At 32.7% G+C, this 23,238-nt stretch overlaps 2 protein-coding genes across 2 annotated transcripts in view; both read right to left on the bottom strand.

The window, feature by feature from the left end:
* Positions 1-5,665, bottom strand: part of tert (telomerase reverse transcriptase) — a 34,515-nt gene extending 28,850 nt beyond the window's left edge. Inside the window, exons 1-2 of the mRNA XM_073821876.1 lie at positions 5,435-5,665; positions 1,306-2,443 (exon numbers count right to left, since the gene is read on the bottom strand). Coding sequence (XP_073677977.1) covers positions 1,306-2,443; positions 5,435-5,665 — 1,369 coding nt within the window. The remainder of the gene's footprint in view (positions 1-1,305; positions 2,444-5,434) is intronic.
* Positions 5,666-8,143: 2,478 nt separating this feature from the next.
* LOC141289433 (nucleoporin NUP42-like) lies at positions 8,144-21,544 on the bottom strand. Its single transcript, XM_073821529.1, has 6 exons — positions 21,414-21,544; positions 17,258-17,346; positions 17,072-17,148; positions 11,705-11,791; positions 11,506-11,614; positions 8,144-9,043 (listed from the first exon to the last, which is right to left on the bottom strand). Exons 2-6 carry the CDS (start codon positions 17,325-17,327, stop codon positions 8,550-8,552), a joined length of 837 nt encoding a protein of 278 aa, XP_073677630.1. The 5' UTR covers positions 17,328-17,346; positions 21,414-21,544; the 3' UTR covers positions 8,144-8,549.
* Positions 21,545-23,238: the final 1,694 nt, after the last annotated feature.

The raw sequence follows: 23,238 nt of genomic DNA, 5'->3' as shown, positions 1-23,238 counted from the left end.
ATTAATTTCAAGTACAGTGTTATATTGGCATCATGATGTATTTTATTAACTACAATTATTATTATAGTTAGTTATTTTTTTCTGTTTCCATTTTAATATTAAAGATTGTTTTCAATGTTTATATAGTTTTTATCATATTTAATTTTAATATTAGCTATTTTAGTACTTCAACTTAAACTTTTTGAATAATTTTTTATAAATGTTATTTTTTATAAATAATTTTTAACTTTGCTTCTTTTTTATGCGTTTATATAGTGTTTAAATAGTTGTCATTTATTTTTTATTTAAATATTAGCTGTTTTAGTACTTTAACTTTTTAAAATCATTTTATCATTTTATTTCATGATATTTATTTTAATATTAGCTATTTTAGGACTTCAACTTAAACTTTATATATTTTTTTATGTGTTTATATAGTTTACAACATTAGCTATTTTAGTACTCTAACAAACTTAAAATAACTTTTGTTTTGTTAGCTTTTCATATTTCATATTAGTTTTTTCGATGTTTATAGTTTTTATTTATTATTTCAACATTAGCTATTTTAGTACTTTAACTTATCTTTTTAAAAAATATTTTTTTTTTGGTAATGTGTTTTTTTGTCATTTGTTATTATTTTTTATTTCAATAATAGCTATTTTAGTACTTCAACTTAGTCTTTTTTAATATTTTTTTTAATGCATTTATTATTTATGTCATTTTTTATTTTTTTATTTCAATATTAGCTATTTTAGTACTTCAACATTTTTTTTTTGTAATTCAACCTAAACTTTTTTAAAATATTAAATGTTTTTTAAATAATAATAAATGTTTATATAGTTTTTATTATTTATTATTTCAATATTAGCAATTTTAGTACTTCAACATTTTTTTTTTAATATTTTTTTTTTTTTTTTAGTAATTCAACCTTAACTTTTTTTTTTAATATTTTTAAATATTTTTATGCATTTATTAGCTATTTTAGTACTTCAACTGAAACTTTCAAAATAATTGTATGCATTTTTAAACATATTTTTAATATCTACTTTAACTTAAACTAAACAAAAATAAGAAATGCTGCCTTGGAAGTATAGCTCAAATAAAATAAGTTCAAGATTATTTTTTTATAATGTTTTGTATGTCAGCTGTATGTAGTTTTTTATTTCCAGTTAATTTTAATTTAATTTCAAGTAATGTGATTTTTATAGTTTTAGTTAATATAATAACCCTGCATTATACACAAAATAAAAAAAAACATCCAATATAGTTGTTTAGCTTCAAACAACCAAAGTCACAAAACAGAGAATAAAGATGTTAAAGACACACGTTTCTTGACTCCAAGCCAATTGCAGGGCTTGACCTTCATCTTCCACATCAACTGGATCAGCGGCAGACGCTCAAACTTCCCAAGCCGCAGGAAGTTCTTCACATTGGACAGGAAGTGAAGCCGATTCTCCTCAGATCCCCAGAGTTCCTCAGGAACAACATATCGCAAGCACTCCCTCACAAACAGATAAACCCTATAAGGTGACGAGTGCGACTTCAGCAAAGACTCCATATTCTCCAACTCTGGATTCCCCGAGCACTTCCTCCGCAGGAAGAGAGTGTAGGGGCACTTCCTGTGCTGCCGTAAGAGTCGAGCGAACAAGGGAACCATGGAGAAGAAACGCTTAGGAAGTTTTCTAAACTTGACCTGTCCGTCAAACACGTTGGATTCCGATTGGAGGAAAATGATGCGCACGAGATCCGCCCCCTGGAGCCGTCTAGCCCCGCCCACACCGCCTTTCAGTTTTCTGTTCAGCAGGAAGCCCTTCAAGCCCCTCCCACCGTAAAGCATGCTGAGGATGCGGATGGAACAGCGCGACGGTCGAGGAGGAGGCCGATCCGCCGGTTTCCAACTCTGAGATCCGTGACTTTCTGTGTTTTGGCCGTTTGACGGCTCGTCGGATTTGTCCATCGTCAGCCGTCGCCTCTTTATCCCAGGACCATCTCCAAGTTTGCTGTCGATTTCCTCCTCTCTCGCTCTCTTTTTTGAAATTACTTTTTTGTCATCTCTTGCAACTTTCTTCCACGTGCCGGCGGTGGGAGTTTTTCGCATCACACCGGATGTCGTCTGAGACGCGCCGCCGTCCAGAAAGAAGCCGGACCAGGTGCGCGGCAGCAGCAGGTCGTACACGGGTTCACCGCACACCTGCAGCAAACAGGACGGCGGGACTGTGGCGAACACGGCGCAGTCCTGCAGCAGATAGCGTGTGATCTCCGTTCCCAGACGCTGGTTGATCCGCTTCCACAGCTCGCTGGTGCTGATGGAGGCGGCCGTTTGCGAAACGTCGCCGTGAAAACGGAAGGGGTCCGAACATGCCGTCACGTCGCTGCACTGATAGCCGAATCCCAGCACGTTTCTCAGTTTCTTGCGTTTGATGTGGTTCAGCGTGAACGCCAAAACCTCCGGCAGTGTGCTGAGCTGAAATCAGACAGAGTTCGTAAGTAGGGCTGCTCGATTACGGCAAAAATCATAATCACGATTAGAGGTGTGACGACTGACGAGACACTTATCTCAACAGAACGAGAACAGATTTAACTTGTTTTTTTTTTAGAAATCCTCAATGATGAAATAGGGCTGGGCGATTTGGCCTAAAATCAAAATCTCGATTAATTGAACATTTTAACCCGATTACAATTAATGAACGATTATTTTATTCATTAATAAAATTATATTTAATTATATTTAAATAATATTTATTTTTTTGCCCTCATAGTTCACTGACAAGTTTTGCACAGTAAATATGCGCACATATTACAAGTGAGAGATTTTTGAATGAAGGGTGCACACACTATCTACTATCTATGATTATTTATTGAACATCAGTGTTGAACAACTGAAATTAAAGCACACATTGCTTAAAATGAAAAGTCACATTTTTCTTAAATTAGTGAAAATAAATAACGTGCACTTTTGGAAACAAAATAAATTATTTATAAAATAATAATAAATATTAAAAGTAGAAAATAAGCAGTATCTCTTCTAAATAAAATTACTCTTGTATATCCTGTAAATACTTCTTACTGTATAAACACTGTTTAAGCTCTCCATCGACATGTCGGCGGAATAACGCAACGTAACGGAGCGGGGTCACGTGACTCCACACGCAGTAGTGTTTTTAAAGGGAAAGTAATTGAAATAATTGACCTGGAAAAATTTGATCGATTATAGGTTCTGAATGTCGATTTCGATTACTTTTCGATTAATCGCCCAGCCCTATGATGAAATATATAGGGAAAAAATAGTATGTTATTCAACTAAAAAAGACAAAATGCAAAAAAATGTAGGTGCATTCCGATATGTACTTGTACTTTATGAAATTAAGCTGAGTAAATAAGCTGATATATTGATATATTGTTTGTTAAAATAGGACAATGTTTGTCTGAGATACAACTATTTGAAAACCTGCAATCTGAGGGTGCAAAAAAATCTAAATATTGAGAAAATCGCCTTAAAAGTTGTCCAAATGAAGTTCTTAGCAATTCATATTACTAATCAAAAATCAAGTTATGTATTTATGGTAGAAAATTTACAAAATATCTTTACTTAATATGCTAATGATTTTTGGCATAAAAGAAAAATCAATAATTTAACCGTTCAATGTATTTTTGGCTATTGCTAGAAATATACCCTGGTTTTGTGCTCCAGGGTCACATATTGCATGATTCTGGATAAATTGAAACACAATTTTCTTTTATAAATTGGAGATCACGATTCTAAAGAAAAAAAAAAAGGAAATCTGAATTACGTAATTTACTAGCAGTTCTGAGAGAATGTTCATTGCTTAAGTCTATATTTGAACAATTTTTTTTAAAAATGAAGGAGTCAGTGTCTCAATAAAGACTTGTTTCACAATTGCAATCTCTTGAATATATAATTCAATGATAAATTATGGCAAGCCGTTTTAGCCTAAAAGATACTAAGTGTTACTCGTAATTGATTTTTTACTAGTAAGAATTGAATTAGAGAGCTCTATAATTTAATACCTACTAGTAACAATTCCGATTAGAGAGCTCTCTAATTTAATTATTACTAGTAAAATTGCAATTACAGAGCTCTATAATTAAATTTTTACTAGTAAAAAAACACATTAAAGATATGTTTAATTGCAGAGCTCTGTAATTGAATTAGAGAGCTCTCTAATCGGAATTCTTACTAGTACAAACTGAATTAGAGAGCTCTTCAATTGGAATTATTGCTGGTAAAAAATTTCCAATTTGCATACTATCCGTCCTAAATAGTATTCGAAAATAGAATTAAGTGTCCCAAATCGTAGTATGTTTAAAAAAGTATTCCAAAGATTCCCGGATGGTGTACTACTTAACTTCAGAATTCGAAGTGCGGATCAACATTGCGCTGTGAACAAGGATTCGATTAGAACTACAAACACGCATGAAAAGTGTTAAAAAACTACAAACATGGATATGCGCGACCAACAGACAGTTAGAGAAAGAGGTTTGAGTGGTAAATAATTAGTGTGTAACCTGATAAAAAGTTTTTTTTAAATGTTATTCGCGTTATATTTCATGTGCAGGAACATTATGAACTTTTATAATGATAGGCTTGGTCATTAACGTTTAAATGCATAACGTAATTCTGCAAACACAAGAGCAGAGTTCTGGGCATGAATTACTCGTGAAAGAACGTGCCTCTTAACGGTAGGAAATTAAAAATATAAATGTAGATAATGTTAACTGTGATGATTGACAGGGCAGTTTAAACAGTGACAGGATTCAGGTAACTAAGCAACGAAGCGTCCGTTAAAGAAGCAGGTATGACGAAGCTTGCCTACTATTCTGCTACAAACTCAAAAGTATGTACTTTTTCTTCACAAAAAGAGTACATACTTTTAGGGTGTAGTATAAGTAGGCGAATTGGGACGCAGCCAATTGCATACAACATCCAATCAGATGAGAGGAACCGAAAAGCAATATGGTGCTCACGACATCACAGAAAACGTAGCATTTAAAGGCTTAAAAACACAAGCTGTTTCTCGATTCTAAGACTTTATTTGCACGAATTTGACAAACAGTCGCAGGCAAATTAAACTTTAGTGACAAGGCAGCACTGACGATCCTGTCTACTGTTTTGTAACCCTGTGACATTATAGTACAGTGATGGTACAGTAAAACCATGGTACTCTGAAGTACGAAAAAGAATATCATGGTATCATGTGCAAAAAGCATAACATTACCATAGTATCATGTCAAATACTATAGCCCTTTTGTCGGTTCTGTATGTTTTATATATTATACGATGAAACATGCAGGTGACGACATATTCAAATGAACGATGGTCAGTTATGGCGGAAAATCTATTTATAAACAATGACAAAGCGATTTCGGTTCGGAGTGCTATATTACTGATGTGGAAACAAACAAACTGTCACAAACAAACAGGTGTGTGAGGTACCTGTGCGGGTACGCGCAGCTGCTGCAGTGGCGTGAACGCGCATATGATCAGTCCTCTGGTGAGCTTTTTAAACCGCGCTCCGTCTTTTTCCTCCACCAGAACCGGTTTCCGTCCATCAGAGAACACCAGTCCGTCTGCGAACTCCTCAAGAGTCTGAACGAGCGGATACAACGAGCGTAAAATGCCGAAGACATACTTGAAACCGCCATCGGTCGCTTCGCGTCGAGACATGCGTCTGTGTTTGGGTTTGTGTTTCCCGCTTCCGGCACTTCGTCTTCGAGCGTTACGCGCGCTGCCTCTCCGCCAATCAGGTATCGGTCAGAAGACCCGGATGAAAACACGCGTTTTATTTTATTTTGTTTTGTTAACAATATATTTTTTTTTTTATAGCTGTTGGGACGGATTTCCCAGGGAAGGTTAGGTCAAATTCTACAATAAATGAATTATTTTATGTTAAAAAGCACGTTAACACTTACCTTTAGTCAATTAAAACCTAAATAAAATAAACTATAACTGAAAATAAAAAAATAAAAAATACATTTATGTTTTCCCATTTAGTTTCCAAAGATGCATTTCTAATTTTCATTTAGTTTACCTTGATGTACTAAAATAACTAGAACTGAAACGGAAATGTAAAAAATAAATGAACAAAAACTATACAGACATAAAAAAAACTAAACAATATATTAAAAAAACAAAAACAATGACAATTTCTCACAAGAAAATTACTTAATGTAAAATGAAAACAAAAACTAGGCTATAAAAATAGAAACTAAATCACATTTTTAATTAAAAAAATAACTATCCTAATGATACTAAAATAACACTAGTTTTAGGTGTTTGCTTTGGCATTTTTAGATGAATGTTACAACTTTTTTTGATGTTCAAGGACTTCAAGCAATGTTTATGCAATGATGTCAGTTTAAGAACAAAAAGAGAAATAAAGCACATTACATTTAAAAAATGGACAGTTATTCTGGCAGCAACAGGTGTGATATCAATTTAAAATATACATTATATGCATTAAAAACAAGGGTGTAGGTTTGATTTTGGCTTGTGTGGGGACATAACAGCAGACATTTAATTGTTTGATCAAAATATTGCTATGGACAATTTAGTAGTTGCTAATTTTTCATTTTGTAGGTGACTTTTCTTTGGAGTGTTTGACTACCTAAAAGAAAATATATAAAAATATAACTTAATTTGTTTCCTGCTAGCTAAATTTAACATACATTAAAAAACCTTTATTTAAAGCTGATCTCTATATTCATCCTATGCGTCCTCTAAGGTGTACATTATTACGTTTTTGTGTCAACCTGGCAACACATGTACCACTGTTATTTTCTAAAGGGATTTGTATTTGTGTACACTTCCTTTTTTGATCTGAAATGATGGTTCACGAATCTTTATTCTGATTGGGACTTCAATTTGAGTCAGATCGGGACTGCAATTCGTGAATCGGGCTTTGATTCGTGGATCGCGATCGCAAATCATTTGATTCATATCAGAACTTTGATTCGTCTAATCGGGACTTTGATTCGTGGAAATCTGAATCATTTGATTCAGATCAGGACTTCGATTTGTGAATCGGGACTTTGATTCGTGGATTGCGAATCATTTGATTCAGATCAGGACTTCGATTTGTGAATCGGGACTTTGATTCGTGGATTGCGAATCATTTGATTCAGATCAGGACTTCGATTTGTGAATCGGGACTTTGATTCGTGGATTGCGAATCATTTGATTCAGATCAGGACTTCGATTTGTGAATCGGGACTTTGACTCATGGATTGCGAATCATTTGATTCAGATCAAGACTTCGATTTGCGAACTGCACCGAACTCCAGAACTGAATCAAATGATTCGCAAACTCACATTGAACTGAACTGAATCAAATGATTCGCAAACTCTCATTCAGTTCGGCACGAGTTTGCGAATCATTGATTCACTTTGGGAGTACATTTGATCATTTGGTTCAGTTCGGGAGTTCAATGCGAGTTCGCAAATCATTTGATTCAGTTCGGGAGTTTGATGCGAGTTTGCGAATCATTTAATTTAGTTCATTTGCGAACTCGCGCCGAACTCCAGAACTGAATCAAATGATTCGCCAACTCACATTGAACTGAATCAAATGATTCTCCAACTCGCATTGAACTGAATCAAATAATTTGCGAACTCTCATTCAGTTTGTGAGTTCGTCGCGAGTTTGCGAATCATTTGATTCGGATCGGGAGTTCATTTGATTCAGTTCGGGAGTTCAATGCGAGTTTGCGAATCATTTGATTCAGTTCGGTGCGAGTTCACGAATGAACTGAATCAAATGATTCCCAAAGTCGCAATCTGAATCAAATGATTCGCAAAGTCGCAATCTGAATCAAACAATTCGAAGTTGTGAACTGAATCCGATGATTCGCGAACTCACATTGAACTCCCGAACTGAATCTAATTCATTTTAATGTGATCTGGTTTTTGCTAGTGAATCGCTTGAACTGAATGTTCATAGTCATCCGTTTGAATCAATCGGAGCGGGTTCCAGCGTAAATGAGTCAGACTCACTCCATTGAATCAGTTTGTCTGTTCCTCCGCTTTTCACGTCTTTTTCAGCGCTGTTTACACAACAGTGTCAGTACTATTAGTTTTATGACAAAAAGTATGTTTACAAAGGGAATATCCACATTTCCATTCCAAAAATAACACCCAACACAAATCTACAAACATACTGAGCCGGTTTACTGCTAATTAGTGAAAACACTCCATTAATATGACAAGCTGCAGCTCAAAATAACGTTAGCTGTAGATAAACATTGTGCATTATGGAGTTTGTAGCTTAATTTACTATATTACAATATGAAAATAGGAATGCAGTTTATCAAGGATTGATAGATAATACTAAAAAAATTGTTTCATTTGCAAGAACTAAATTTATGTAGACATTCACAGATTTTACCATCAAATACCACAGTGTACCATGATAATACTTTACCACCCCATTTTGTATTAGTGAAAAAGTAGCAGGAAAGTCTCCTAAAACGCAGAAACACACCGACTTGCTCCATACACACATTTAATAAAATTGCATAAAGTCAAATCCGCTCCCAAACCCCCAAAGTCTGCATTAGAGTATGAGGAGGTCAGCAGGAGGCGGTTTGAGAGGGATCTTCCCCAGTGTGAAGTGTTTGGCTTTGAACTGCGTTATCTCTTCTTCGGCCAGGTCACTGTAGGCCGAGTACAGACCGTCTGTTGAATGACCAACGGCTGGAGCGCTGCTGAACGGACTGCTTGCGCTGCTCTGACCAAAGCCGCCGCCGCCGCCGCTGCTGTTGTCAGCCGGTGCTGAGGATCTAAACCCGGTGCCCAGACCTCCTGAAGATGGCTTGAAGCTGAATGCAGACACAGAGCTAAACGCTGGAGCGCTGGCTTGGTTTTCCGTGGCTGTAGGTGCGAATGAAAAGGAGGCCGCAGATGGAGCAGAAGTGCTGAAACCAGACGAGGACTGATTGAACGCAGAACTGCCAAAATCAGGGGCCTGTTGGGTATTTGACGCTTCAAAGCCAGTTTTGGACGGGGCAAAGCTGAAACCGCTACTGCTCTGAGAGGCCGAACCAAACCCTGAGAAAACAACACAACGTTGCATTTTAAAAGATTAAATTAACAAGCAATACAATAAATAAACATTGTATAAAATTCGACTTAATTTTGGTAACACTTTTTCAATAAGGTTCCATTAAGCTGGGGACACACTACACGACTAGCAGAAACATTCTAAGACTGACCTGAACACACTTAACTTTAACTCTTTGACAGTCGGAAAGGAGCACAAACCTAATGACTTAGTCACTCCACTACACAACACAACACACTAAACCACTAGTTAAGTTTATCCATTTGTGAATCATTTGATTCAGATCGTTTATATATACATACATATACACAGGTGCTGGTCATATAATTAGAATATTACTTAATTTATTACTTCAGACCAATACAAAGAAAGGATTTTTAGAAATCTTGGCCAACTGAAAAGTATGAGAGCATGTACAGCACTCAATACTTAGCTGGGGCTCCTTTTGCCTGAATTACTGCAGCAATGCGGCGTGGCATGAAGTCGATCAGTCTGTGGCACTGCTCAGGTGTTTTGAGAGCCCAGGTTGCTCTGATAGTGGCCTTCAGCTCTTCTCCATTGTTGGGTCTGGCATATCGCATCTTCCTCTTCACAATACCCCATAGATTTTCTATGGGATTAATGTCAGGTGAGTTTGCTGGCCAATTAAGAACAGGGATACCATGGTCCTTAAACCAGGTACTGGTAGCTTTGGTACTGTGTGCAGGTGTCAAGTCCTGTTGGAAAATGATCTGTATCTCCATAAAGTTGTTCAACAGCAGGAAGCATGAAGTGCTCTAAAACCTCCTGGTATACAGCTGCGTTGACCTCGGACCTCAGAAAACACAGTGGACCAACACCAGCAGATGACATGGCACCCCAAACCATCACTGACTGTGGAAACTTTACACTGGACCTCAAGCAACGTGGATTCTGTGCCTCTCCTCTCTTCCTCCAGACTCTGGGACCCTGATTTCCAAAGGAAATGCTAAATTTGCTTTCATCAGAGAACATGATTTTGGACCACTCAACAGTCCTTTTTGTCTTTAGCCCAGGCGAGACGCGTCTGATGCTGTCTGTTGTTCAAGAGTGGTTTGACACAAGGAATGCGACAGCTGAAACCCATGTCTTGCATTCGTCTGTGCTAGTGGTTCTTGAAACACTGACTCCAGCTGCAGTCCACTCTTTGTCAATCTCTCCCTCATTTTTGAATGGGTTTTGTTTCACAATTCTCTCCAGGGTGCGGTTATCCCTATTGCTTGTACACTTTTTTTCTACCACATCTTTTCCTTCCCTTCGCCTCTCTATTAATGTGCTTGGACACAGAGCCCTGTGAACAGCCAGCCTCTTTTGCAATTTTGCATTGTGTCTTGTCCTCCTTGTGTCATCTTTTGGACAACTGTCAAATCAGCAGTCTTCCCCATGATTGTGTAGCCTACAGAACTAGACTGAGAGACCATTTAAAGGCCTTTGCAGGTGTTTTGAGTTAATTAGCTGATTAGAGTGTGGCACCAGGTGTCTTCAATACTGAGCCTTTTCACAATATTCAAATTTTCTCAGATACTTGGGGTTTACATTAGTTGTCAGTTATAATCATCAAAATTAAAAAAAATAAACACTTGGAATATATCAGTCTGTGTGGAATGAATACATTATACATGTTTCACGTCTTGAATGGAATTAGTGAAATAAATCAACTTTTTGAAGATATTCTAATTATATGACCAGCACCTGTATATACAAAAAAATCCCATTGAAACCAGAGCTATTTTAAATGGTTATTTAAAATTGTAATAATATTTACAGTTTTTGCTCAAATAAGAAATGATAGTGAATCAAAGAGACTCATAAAAATGTAAAAAAATCTTTTTTGGTGTTGTACAACTCATCTAAAAACAGAACTATGTTGCATAAATACTAGTTTGCATTTGCTGAGTGTTCATTTTAGACCCTGGTATAATCCATTTGAGTTTTAAGTGTTCCTATGTTTATTTATATTTAATTATAAACGCATTAACTGCGATTTCATGTTAGCTTTGTATTAGTAAATGCTGAGATGAACATAAACTAATGTTAATAAATGCTTTAGAAGTATATTTCAATGTTAATGTTAACAAATAAAACCTTATTGTGAAGAGCTACCACAAATCTGCATATAACGCTCTAGAAAAGATTATTTATATGTGCTTGTCATAAATGTTTTTTAAACACATTTTTATTATTTAAAAGTTCTTCAAAGCATGTCCTGATAAAAATCATTGGCTTGTGACAAACTGAACAGAACAAAAACGTAAACTTAAGTTACGATTACAATATTGACATTTTTGGTGGTTCTTCGCCTTCAATAAACGCCCATGAGTCATTCTAGTCAAATGGGCATATATCAAATAATCTGAAATAAATTTAGCTCCATTTCCCAAGAGCTCTTTAACACTATAAATTCAGATTTCTGACTGTATCTAAAACAAACCTCCTGCTCCAAAGCCAGATGCTGATGAAGATGTGTTTCCGAACCCTGATGCTGTCGACCCAAACCCGTGTGTTGATGTTTGTGAACTGGGGTTATTCAGCTCTGAGATCTGAGGACATTGATCACATGATTTAAGATACGTTTGTCAATCTAGTTCAGTGTCAGATGAAGTTTATGAAGATCTTTCACATCATCTTACCACACTGATCTGAGTGGAGCTGCTCATGGTCCGCAGCTCCTGAACTCTGCTCCTCCACTGGTTTGCCAGCTGCTGAACGGAGTTCAGCTGAAAGCAATGCAGTAAAGACAATTATAATGTTGCAGATTTCCATTTTAAAAAAATGCTGTTCTTTTGAACTTTCTGTTCATCAAAGAAACCTAAAAAAATAAAAAAAATAAAAAAAACTCTACTCAGCTGTTTTCAACATGATAATAAATGTTTTTTGAGCAGCAAATCAGCACATTAGAATGATTTCTGAAGGATCATGTGACACCGAAGACTGCAGTAATGATGCTGAAAATTCAGCTTTGAAATTAGGGAATAAATTACATCTTAAAATATATTCAAATAGAAAACAGTCATTTTAAATAGTAAAAATATTTTAAAATTATACTGTTTTTGCTGAGCTTCGGATCAAATAAATGCAGGCTGGCAGAAGAGGCTTTTCTTAAATTGCAAGATGTGCACTACCAGTCCAAATTTATGTTTTTAAAGTCTCTTCTGCTCAGCAAGCCTGCATTTATTTGACCCAAAGTGCAGTAAAATATTAAAATATTTTTACAATTTAAAATAACAGTTGTCTATTTGAATACATTTTAAAATGTAATTTATTTCTGTGATCAAAGCTGAATTTTCAGCATCATTACTGCAGTCTTCAGTGTCACATGATCCTGCAGAAATCATTCTAATGTGCTGATTTGATGCTTAAAAAAACGTTATGATGTTGAAAACAGCCGAGTAAAATTAGTCAGGTTTCTTTGATGAATAGACAGTTTCAAACAACAGCATTTATTTGAAATAGAAATCTTTTGTAACATTATAAATGTCTTAATCATCACTTTTGACCAATTTAAAGCATCTCTGCTAAATACAAGTATTTAAAATCTATAATTTTACAAAAGCTTTTTATTTCCGATAAATGCTGATATTTGGATTTTTCTATTCATCAAAAAATCCTAATAAAATGTACTTAACTGTTTTAAATATTGATAAAAAATAATAAAAAATATTGAACAGCAAATCAGCATATTAGAATGATTTCTGAAGGATCATGTGACACCGAAGACTGGAGTAATGATGCTGAAAATTCAGCTTTGAAATTAAGGAATAAATTACATCTTAAAATATATTCAAATAGAAAACAGTCATTTTAAATAGTAAAAATATTTTAAAATATTACTGTTTTTGCTGTACTTTGGATCAAATAAATGCAGGCTAGCAGAAGGCTTTTCTCAAAATGCAAGATGTGCACTACCAGTCCAAATTTATGTTTTTAAAGTCTCTTCTGCTCAGCAAGCCTGCATTTATTTGACCCAAAGTGCTGTTAAATATTAAAATATTTTTTTTCAATTTAAAATAACTTGTCTATTTGAATACATTTTAAAATGTAATTTATTCCTGTGATCAAAGCTGAATTTTCAGCATCATTACTGCAGTCTTCAGTGTCACATGATCCTGCAGAAATCATTCTAATATACTGATTTGCTGCTTAAAAAAACATTATGATGTTGAAAACAGCCGAGTAAAATTAGTCAGGTTTCTTTGATGAATAGACAGTTTCAAACAACAGCATTTATTTGAAATAGAAATCTTTTGTAACATTATAAATGTCCTAATCATCACTTTTGACCAATTTAAAGCATCTTTGCTAAATACAAGTATTTAAAATCTATAGTTTTACAAAAGCTTTTTATTTCCGATAAATGCTGATATTTGGATTTTTCTATTCATCAAAAAATCCTAATAAAATGTACTTAACTGTTTTAAATATTGATAAAAAATAATAAAAAATATTGAACAGCAAGTCGGCATATTAGAATGATTTCTGAAGGATCATGTGAATCTTGAAATCATAGGAATAAATTACATCTTAACATATATTCAAATAGAAAACAGTCATTTTAAATAGTAAAAATATTTTAAAATATTACTGTTTTTGCTGAGCTTCGGATCAAATAAATGCAGGCTGGCAGAAGAGGCTTTTCTTAAATTGCAAGATGTGCACTACCAGTCCAAATTTATGTTTTTAAAGTCTCTTCTGCTCAGCAAGCCTGCATTTATTTGACCCAAAGTGCAGTTAAATATTAAAATATTTTTACAATTTAAAATAACTGTTGTCTATTTGAATGCATTTTATAATGTAATTTATTTGTGTGATCAAAGCTGAATTTTCAGCATCATTACTGCAGTCTTCAGTGTCACATGATCCTGCAGAAATCATTCTAATATACGGATTTGCTGCTTAAAAAACATTATGATGTTGAAAACAGCCGAGTAAAATTAGTCAGGTTTCTTTGATGAATAGACAGTTTCAAACAACAGCATTTATTTGAAATAGAAATCTTTTGTAACATTATAAATGTCTTAATCATCACTTTTGACCAATTTAAAGCATCTCTGCTAAATACAAGTATTTAAAATCTATAATTTTACAAAAGCTTTTTATTTCCGATAAATGCTGATATTTGGATTTTTCTATTCATCAAAAAATCCTAATAAAATGTACTTAACTGTTTTAAATATTGATAAAAAATAATAAAAAATATTGAACAGCAAATCAGCATATTAGAATGATTTCTGAAGGATCATGTGACACCGAAGACTGGAGTAATGATGCTGAAAATTCAGCTTTGAAATTAAGGAATAAATTACATCTTAAAATATATTCAAATAGAAAACAGTCATTTTAAATAGTAAAAATATTTTAAAATATTACTGTTTTTGCTGTACTTTGGATCAAATAAACGCAGGCTGGCAGAAGAGGCTTTTCTTAAACTGCAAGATGTGCACTACCAGTCCAAATTTATGTTTTTAAAGTCTCTTCTGCTCAGCAAGCCTGCATTTATTTGACCCAAAGTGCAGTTAAATATTAAAATATTTTTTTCAATTTAAAATAACTGTTGTCTATTTGAATACATTTTAAAATGTAATTTATTTCTGTGATCAAAGCTGAATTTTCAGCATCATTACTGCAGTCTTCAGTGTCACATGATCCTTCAGAAATCATTCTAATATTCTGATATGATGCTCAAAAAAAACATTATGATGTTGAAAACAGCCGAGTAAAATTAGTCAGGTTTCTTTGATGAATAGACAGTTTCAAACAACAGCATTTATTTGAAATAGAAATCTTTTGTAACATTATAAATGTCTTAATCATCACTTTTGACCAATTTAAAGCATCTCTGCTAAATACAAGTATTTAAAATCTATAATTTTACAAAAGCTTTTTATTTCCGATAAATGCTGATATTTGGATTTTTCTATTCATCAAAAAATCCTAATAAAATGTACTTAACTGTTTTAAATATTGATAAAAAATAATAAAAAATATTGAACAGCAAATCAGCATATTAGAATGATTTCTGAAGGATCATGTGAATTTTGAAATCATAGGAATAAATTACATCTTAACATATATTCAAATAGAAAACAGTCATTTTAAATAGTAAAAATATTTTAAAATATTACTGTTTTTGCTGAGCTTCGGATCAAATAAATGCAGGCTGGCAGAAGAGGCTTTTCTTAAATTGCAAGATGTGCACTACCAGTCCAAATTTATGTTTTTAAAGTCTCTTCTGCTCAGCAAGCCTGCATTTATTTGACCCAAAGTGCAGTAAAATATTTTTACAATTTAAAATAACTGTTTACTATTTGAATACATTTTAAAATGTAATTTATTTCTGTGATCAAAGCTGAATTTTCAGCATCATTACTGCAGTCTTCAGTGTCACATGATCCTGCAGAAATCATTCTAATATACTGATTTGCTGCTTAAAAAACATTATGATGTTGAAAACAGCCGAGTAAAATTAGTCAGGTTTCTTTGATGAATAGACAGTTTCAAACAACAGCATTTATATGAAATAGAAATCTTTTGTAACATTATATATGCTTTATCATCACTTTTGATCAATTTAAAGCATCCTTGCTAAAAAATAGTATTAATTTCGATAATTTCTTTTAAAACTAAAAATAATAATTATACCGACTCCAAGCTTTTGAATGGTGTAGTGTAAAATATTACAAAAGCCTTTTATTTCAGATAAATGCTGATCTTTGGATTTTTCTATTCGTCAAGAAATCCTAATACAAAGTATTGAACTGTTTTAAATACTGATAATAATAATAAAATAATAATAATAATAATAATAATAATAATAATAAAACAAATTCATGAACAGCAAATCAGCATATTAGAATGATTTCTGAAGGATCATGTGACACTGAAGACTGCAGTAATGATGCTGAAAATGACAGGAATAAATTACATCTTAAAATATATTCCAAAAGAAAACATTTATTTTAAACAGTAAAAACATTTTAAAATATTTCTGTTTTTGCTGTACTTTGGATCAAATAAATGCAGGGTTGGCGAGCAGATTTTTCATTTTTTTTTTAAAGAAGTCTCCTCTGCTCACTAAGCATGCATTTATTTGATCCAAAGTACAGTAAAATTTTAACATAATTTTGCTACTTAAAAAACAGTTTTCTGTTTAAATACATTTTAAAATCATAATGTACTCCTGAATTTCAAAGCTGAAATTTTCAGCATCATTACTGCAGTCTTCAGTGTCACATGATCCTTGTGAAATCATTCTAATATGCTGATTTGATACTCGAAAAACATTTATCATTATTATTATTATGTTTAAATCAAGTGAGTAATTTATCAGGTATCTTTGATGAATAAAGCAGTTCAAAAGAACAGCATCTTTTGTAACATCATAAATGTCTTTATCACTTTGATCAAGTTAAAGCATCCCTGCTAAATACAAGAAATAATTCCGATAATCTTTCCAAAAAAATAAATAAAAATAATTATACAGACTCCAAACTTTTGAGTGGTATAGTGTATAAATGTTAAGTTTTATTTCAAATAAATGCTGATCCTTGGATAATCTTAATAAAATGTATTCAACTCTTTTTAATATTGACAACAATAAAAAAAACTCTTGAACAGCAAATCTGCATATTAGAATGATTTCTGAAGGATCATGTGACACTGAAGACTGCAGTAATGATTAAAATTCAGCTTTGATCACAGAAATAAATTACATTTTAAAATATATTCAAATAGACAACAGTTATTTTAAATAGTAAAAATATTTTGATTTTACAGTACTTTGGGTCAAATAAATGCAGTTTTTGGGTCAAAGAAAATTCAGCTTTGATAGCAGAAATAAATTATTTTTCAACAGATATTCAATAGAAAACTGCCATTTTAAATTCTAATAATATTTTAATGTTTTTACAGTATGTTAGATCAAATAAATCCAGCCTTCATAAAATTTAAGTTGCTTAATAATGTTGCCTTTGATTGTAGAAGTGAAGTCGTGGTCTTACATAAGCCTGTAAATCACCAGACGCTTGGCCGCTGTAATATTCCAGTCTCAGCTCCTCAGGAGACAACTCAACAAAGCCTGCAAAAAACACAGATAACATTCACATAATTCACAATATATTTTCACAATATAAAAATAAAAAGTCCTCCATTTACGCCTCAAAAAAAAAAAAAAAACCTAAACTCACCAGAGATCTGGCCGTTGAGAGCAGAATAACAGGAAAACGGCCACTGACCAGAGCTCTGCCAGATCTCCATGTCATTCTGGATTGTTTCCCTGAAATTAAAGCATAAATACAACTCAAATACAATACAAACATGGATTGAGATTAACTTTTTCACTCACTCAGCCAATTTGGCTACTAAATCCAAGTTACCGGCCATTCATAACTTCTACTAGCCAAAAAAAGAACATATTGACAAAAAAATAAAATAAATAACATCTCAATATTTTCTATTGATAAATATAATTAGACAATATTCTGGACAGTTGGACAGTTCACTACACTGATAGAAATTCATCTTTTCAATAAGTTTACATTCATTTTTACCTTTATAAAGCCTCTCTTTTAAAGTGTGCAACATCTTTTGAGTTTAATTCTTACATTTAATCAGTCAATTTTAATAATAATACATTTCGGCTGTTACCAAACAAATTAAAGCAGTGTCAACAAAATTCTTCTTTGCAGAAGTTGCATCTAAGATGCATTTAGATGCATTTATACACAGTTTAATGAAGCCAAGCAGGACATGGATTTCTTTAACCTGCAGTTACAAATGCAGAAATAATGTTTTGAAATTTTAAATAAGTTAATAAGTGAGTTATTGTGATTGAAGCAAATCAACTTTTTTTTAATCTTTTTTTTTTATTGTTATTAATTTAATGCCACAAGAACAAGAGGTATTACATAATCATATCAAATTAACATTAGCTGCCAGAGAAAAAGAAGAAACAAAATAGAAAAAAAAAGAAATTAAATTACATATATTTTAATGTTTTTAGAGCATTACAACTTTTCAATGTTTTGGTTTTTTTTTTTTTTGTTCCAAGAGATTCACATACAATTTAAAGTCATTAATTAAATGAGAAAAATTTGGTTTACACTGAGTCCACTTTTTCTTATTCATATGGAATTTTCCTAATAAAATAAAATGTATAATATGTTGTTCTTTACAATTCAATCTTTCATTTTCTGTATAAAAAAGCACATCAAATACAAATTTCTATCATACTTTCCATTTTTCTGTTAATATAGAATTCCATATCTTTCCAAAAATACAAGTAAATACAATGAAAAAAAAAGATGCAAAACGGTTTCTTTTTCTTGACCACAAAATTCACAGGTGTGTAAAATATTAAGCTTAAATCTTTCCAAAACATGCTTAGCAGGATAAATTCTATGAAGTATTTTGTAAGACACTTCTTTAATTTTGTTATTGATACAAAACTTATTTGACAGATTCCATGCTTTGACCCAAGAGATATTACCAAATTAAGAAGAGCGCGAATCATTTAAACGCTTGATTCATTCAGGAACGAAACACCGTCATGTTGCTCTGAGAGATGAAACAGTGCTGTGGCTGTGTTTGGAATGATTTTTGTTGGCGAAATACAGCAAAAACAGCTAAAATGGGGTCTGAAACGTACATAAGACTTTAATTAAGTTGGCTTGAGAAAGCCATCTTACTGAAATGCTATTTAAACTTACATTTATTACTATTCTTCTGAGACTAAAATGTTTGACTGCTGCTGCTCCTAGAGCTTTAACTCTCCAAACTCCAAACTCAGGCCAGATCTTCAGTCTGATCTGACTCCAGTTGCTGGATCTTTTCTAACTGATCCGACTTACGCTTTTCATAAAAATGCAGATTAAATCTTGGAAAAATCCCATAGACTTACATTGAAATGTTCAAAATCTATCCCTAGCAACTAGAACCATGTTAGTGACATGCTAATCAGGCTAAAAACAGGCTACTCATGCTAACATCATGTTAGCAACATTCTAATAATGCTAGTAACAGGCTAATAATGTTAGAAACATGCTAGAAACAGGTTAACAACATGCTAATCATGCTAGCAAAATGCTAGTTAGGTTAGAAACATCTTAACAACATGCTAATCAGGCTAGAAACATGTTAGCATGTTAATAATGCTAGTAACTAGCTAATCATGCCAGAAACATGCTAGAAACAGGTTAACAACATGCTAATCATGCTAGCAAAATGCTAGTTAGGTTAAAAACATGTTAACAACATGCTAATCATCCTATAAACATGCTAACAACATGCTAATCAGGCTAGAAACATGTTAATCATGCTAGTAACTTGCTAATCATGCTAGAAACATGTTGGCAACTTGTTAATAATGCTAGCTACATGCTATTAACATGCTAAATAAGTTAAAAACATGTTAGCAACATGTTAAAACATGCTAGAAACATGCTAATCTGACTAGAAACATGTTAGCATGTTAATAATGCTAGTAACTAGCTAATCATGCTAGAAACATGCTAGGAACAGGTTAACAACATGCTAATCATGCTAGCAAAATGCTAGTTAGGTTAGAAACATGTTAACAAAATGCTAATCATCCTATAAACATGCTAACAACATGCTAATCAGGCTAGAAACATGTTTATCATGCTAGTAACTTGCTAATCATGCTAGAAATATGTTGGTAACTTGTTAATAATGCTAGCTACATGCTAGTAACATGCTAAATAAGTTAAAAACATGCTAGCAACATGTTAAAACATGCTAGAAACATGTTAACAAGTTAATCATGCTAGAAACATGCTAACAACATAATCTGGCTAGAAACATGCTAGTAACTTGCTAATCATGCTTGAAACATGTTAATGATGTTAACAACATGCTAGCAACACACTATTGACATGTTAACCATGTTACAAACATGCTAGAAACATGCTAATCAGGCTAAAATCATGTTAATCATGCTAGTAACTTGCTAATCATGGTAGAAACATGTTATCAACTTGTTAATAATGCTAGCTACATGCTAGTAACATGTTAAATAAGTTAGAAAAATGTTAGCAACATGTTTAAACATGCTAATCTCACTAGAAACATGCTAGTAACTTGCTAATCAAGCTAGAAACATGTTAATGATGTTAACAACATGCTAGCAACACACTATTGACATGTTAACCATGTTACAAACATGCTAGAAACATGCTAATCAGGCTAAAATCATGTTAATCATGCTAGTAACTTGCTAATCATGCTAGAAGCGTGTTGTCAACTTGTTAATAATGCTAGCTACATGCTAGTAACATGCTAAATAAGTTAAAAACATGTTAGCAACATGTTTAAACATGTTAACAACATGCTAATCTCACTAGAAACATGCTAGTAACTTGCTAATCAAGCTAGAAACATGTTATTGATGTTAACAACATGCTAGCAACACACTATTGACATGTTATTCATGTTACAGACATGCTAACAACATGTTAATCATGCTAGAAACATTCTAGTAACTTGCTAATCATGGTAGCTACATGCTCGTAACATGCTAAATAAGTTAGAAACATGTTAAAACATGCTATCTATCCATTCATCCATCCATCCATCCTTCTGACAGACTTCACTGCCGTCAAAACTACTGTAAACTTCAATCTTTTTTGGACTGAAAACCATTAAACTCCTACAACTTAAAAAAAAAATCTTTAAAACTCTTTCTGTTTTTCTCTGCAAACTGTATCTAGTTGTTTATTTATCACATTTGTAATGATGCTGATTTTTTAAAGAAAAAACTTTGTGTCATATTTACACCTATATGAAATGATATAAATATGTGACCCTGGAGCACAAAACCAGTCTTAAGTCGCTGGGGTATATTTGTAGCAATAGCCAAAAATACATTGTATGGGTCAAAATTATTGATTTTTCTTTTATGCCAAAAATCATTAGGAAATTAAGTAAAGATCATGTTCCATGAAGATTTTTTGTAAAATTCCTACTATAAATATATCAAAATGTATTTTTTGATTAGTAATATGCATTGTTAAGAACCTAATTTGGACAACTTTAAAGGTGATTTTCTCAGTATTTAGATTTTTTTGCATCCTCAGATTCCTGATTTTCAAATAGATGTATCTCGGCCAAATATTGTCCTATCCTAACAAACCATATATCAATAGAAAGCTTATTTATTGGGCTTTCATATGATGTATATATCTCAGTTTTGTAAAATTTAACCTTATGACTGGTTTTGTGGTCCAGGGTCACATATATACATTTTTTGCCCCATGTCTTGAATGATGTGAACGTCTCTTCATATGCTGATTGAGCTGTGAATGCATCAATGTAAATTGCACTCACACATGTTTTGCGTTGTCATCTGCTGAGCTCTGTCCACCTTTATCAGAGTAACTGTGAGAGGAGAGCGTTGAGAATCTGTTCTGGTTGCTGAAGCTGAAGTCTGAGCTATTGATGTCTCGTGACGATCCTCCTCCTCCTCCTCCTCCTCCTCGGCTCCAGTCATTATTCCCACCGCGAGAGAATGAGGACGGCTGGATGTAATCGCCGCTGGTGCGCTGAGACGGGTTTATCCACACGCGGTTCCCATAACCTGAGACAACAACATCAGTCAATCACTGCTGCTGGACTTTCAGCTCAGTTTGAAGATGAAGTCTGTCTGTATTCATTGGGTGTTGAAATACTTTACTTTTCTACTACCAGTAAGTTTGGATACACAAATCTGATCTAATCTATTTATAATTTTAGTAGACAAACATAAAAAGTGTCTATTTGCAAAAATACAACTGGTCATATAAAGACCAAAGTATTTAAACTATCACTTCGGAAATATTATTATATTAAAGAGTATCTGGCAACACTTTATTTTACGGTTTCTTAACTGGTTGCTTATTAGTATGCATATTAATAGAATATTAGCCATTTATTAGTACTAATTAAGCACATATTAATGCATCATTCTACATGACCTTAACAACTACCTAACTAAATATTAATAAGCAGCAAATTAGGAATTTATTGAGGAGAAATTCATAGTTAATAATGAATAAGCGTTCCCTATTCTAAAGTGTTACCGAGTATCTATAGTATAATTAATACACTTTAAAAGAATATATTTAAATGCCTTTATAAAGAAGTTTCTTCTGCTCACCAAGCCTGCATTTATTGGACCAATGTGCAGCAAAAACTGTTATACTGTAAAATTTGTATTATTTAAATACTGTTTTCTATTAGAACGTCTTTCAAAATGCAATTAATTTCTGTGATCAAAGCTGAATTTTTAGCAGCATTACTCTAGCCTTCAGTGTCACATGATCCTTCAGAAATCATTCACATATGCTGGTTTGCTGTTTAAGCTAACATATTTCATTATTATCAATATTTCAAACAGTTTAGTACATTTTGTTCATGATTCTTCTGAAATAAAAGGCATTTGTAACATTATACACTATTTTTCTGGAAAGAAATGATAGAAATTAATACTTTTATCTAGCAAGGATGCTGTATTTATCAAAAATGATGATAAAGACATTTATAATGTTATAAAAGATTTCCATTTCAGATAAATGCTGTTCTTCTGAACTTTCCTTTCATCAAAGAAACCCAAAACAAATTCTACTCAGCCGTTTTCAACATGATAATAATAAATGTTTTTGAGCAGCAAATCCGAATATTAGAATGATTTCTGAAGGAGCATGTGACGCTAAAAATTTAGCTTTGAAATCACAGGAATGAATTACATTTTAAAATATATTCAAATATAAAACACTTATTTTAAATAGTAAAAATATTTCAAAATTTCACTGTACTTTGGATCAAATAAATGCAGGCTTGGTGAGCAGAAGAAACTCAAAAAAACATTTAAAAAATTTTTTGACTATATATTTTCAGACACTTAATTGCATTTTGCTTGCAAACTAAATAAAAAGTATTATAGTTTAATTTGATAAATGCAATTAGCTCTACTCAAAGGTGATTTCTAATGCTTTATGTACATCATATTTAATGTTATAATTATTTCTGTCTTTAAAATATGTGTAAAAACATACCAAATAAACACACTGTATTTCTATTGAAACTTAACTTAATCACATATTTATAATGACAAAGTTGTAATTTAGTAAATTTAAAATATACCATATATATTTTTTATAATATATATTTATTT

Source organism: Garra rufa, chromosome 17 (assembly GCF_049309525.1).
Source record: "Garra rufa chromosome 17, GarRuf1.0, whole genome shotgun sequence".
In the NCBI taxonomy this organism is placed as follows: domain Eukaryota; kingdom Metazoa; phylum Chordata; class Actinopteri; order Cypriniformes; family Cyprinidae; genus Garra; species Garra rufa.
Note: the sequence above shows the minus strand (reverse complement) of the source record. Positions and strands in the feature narration are given on the sequence as shown.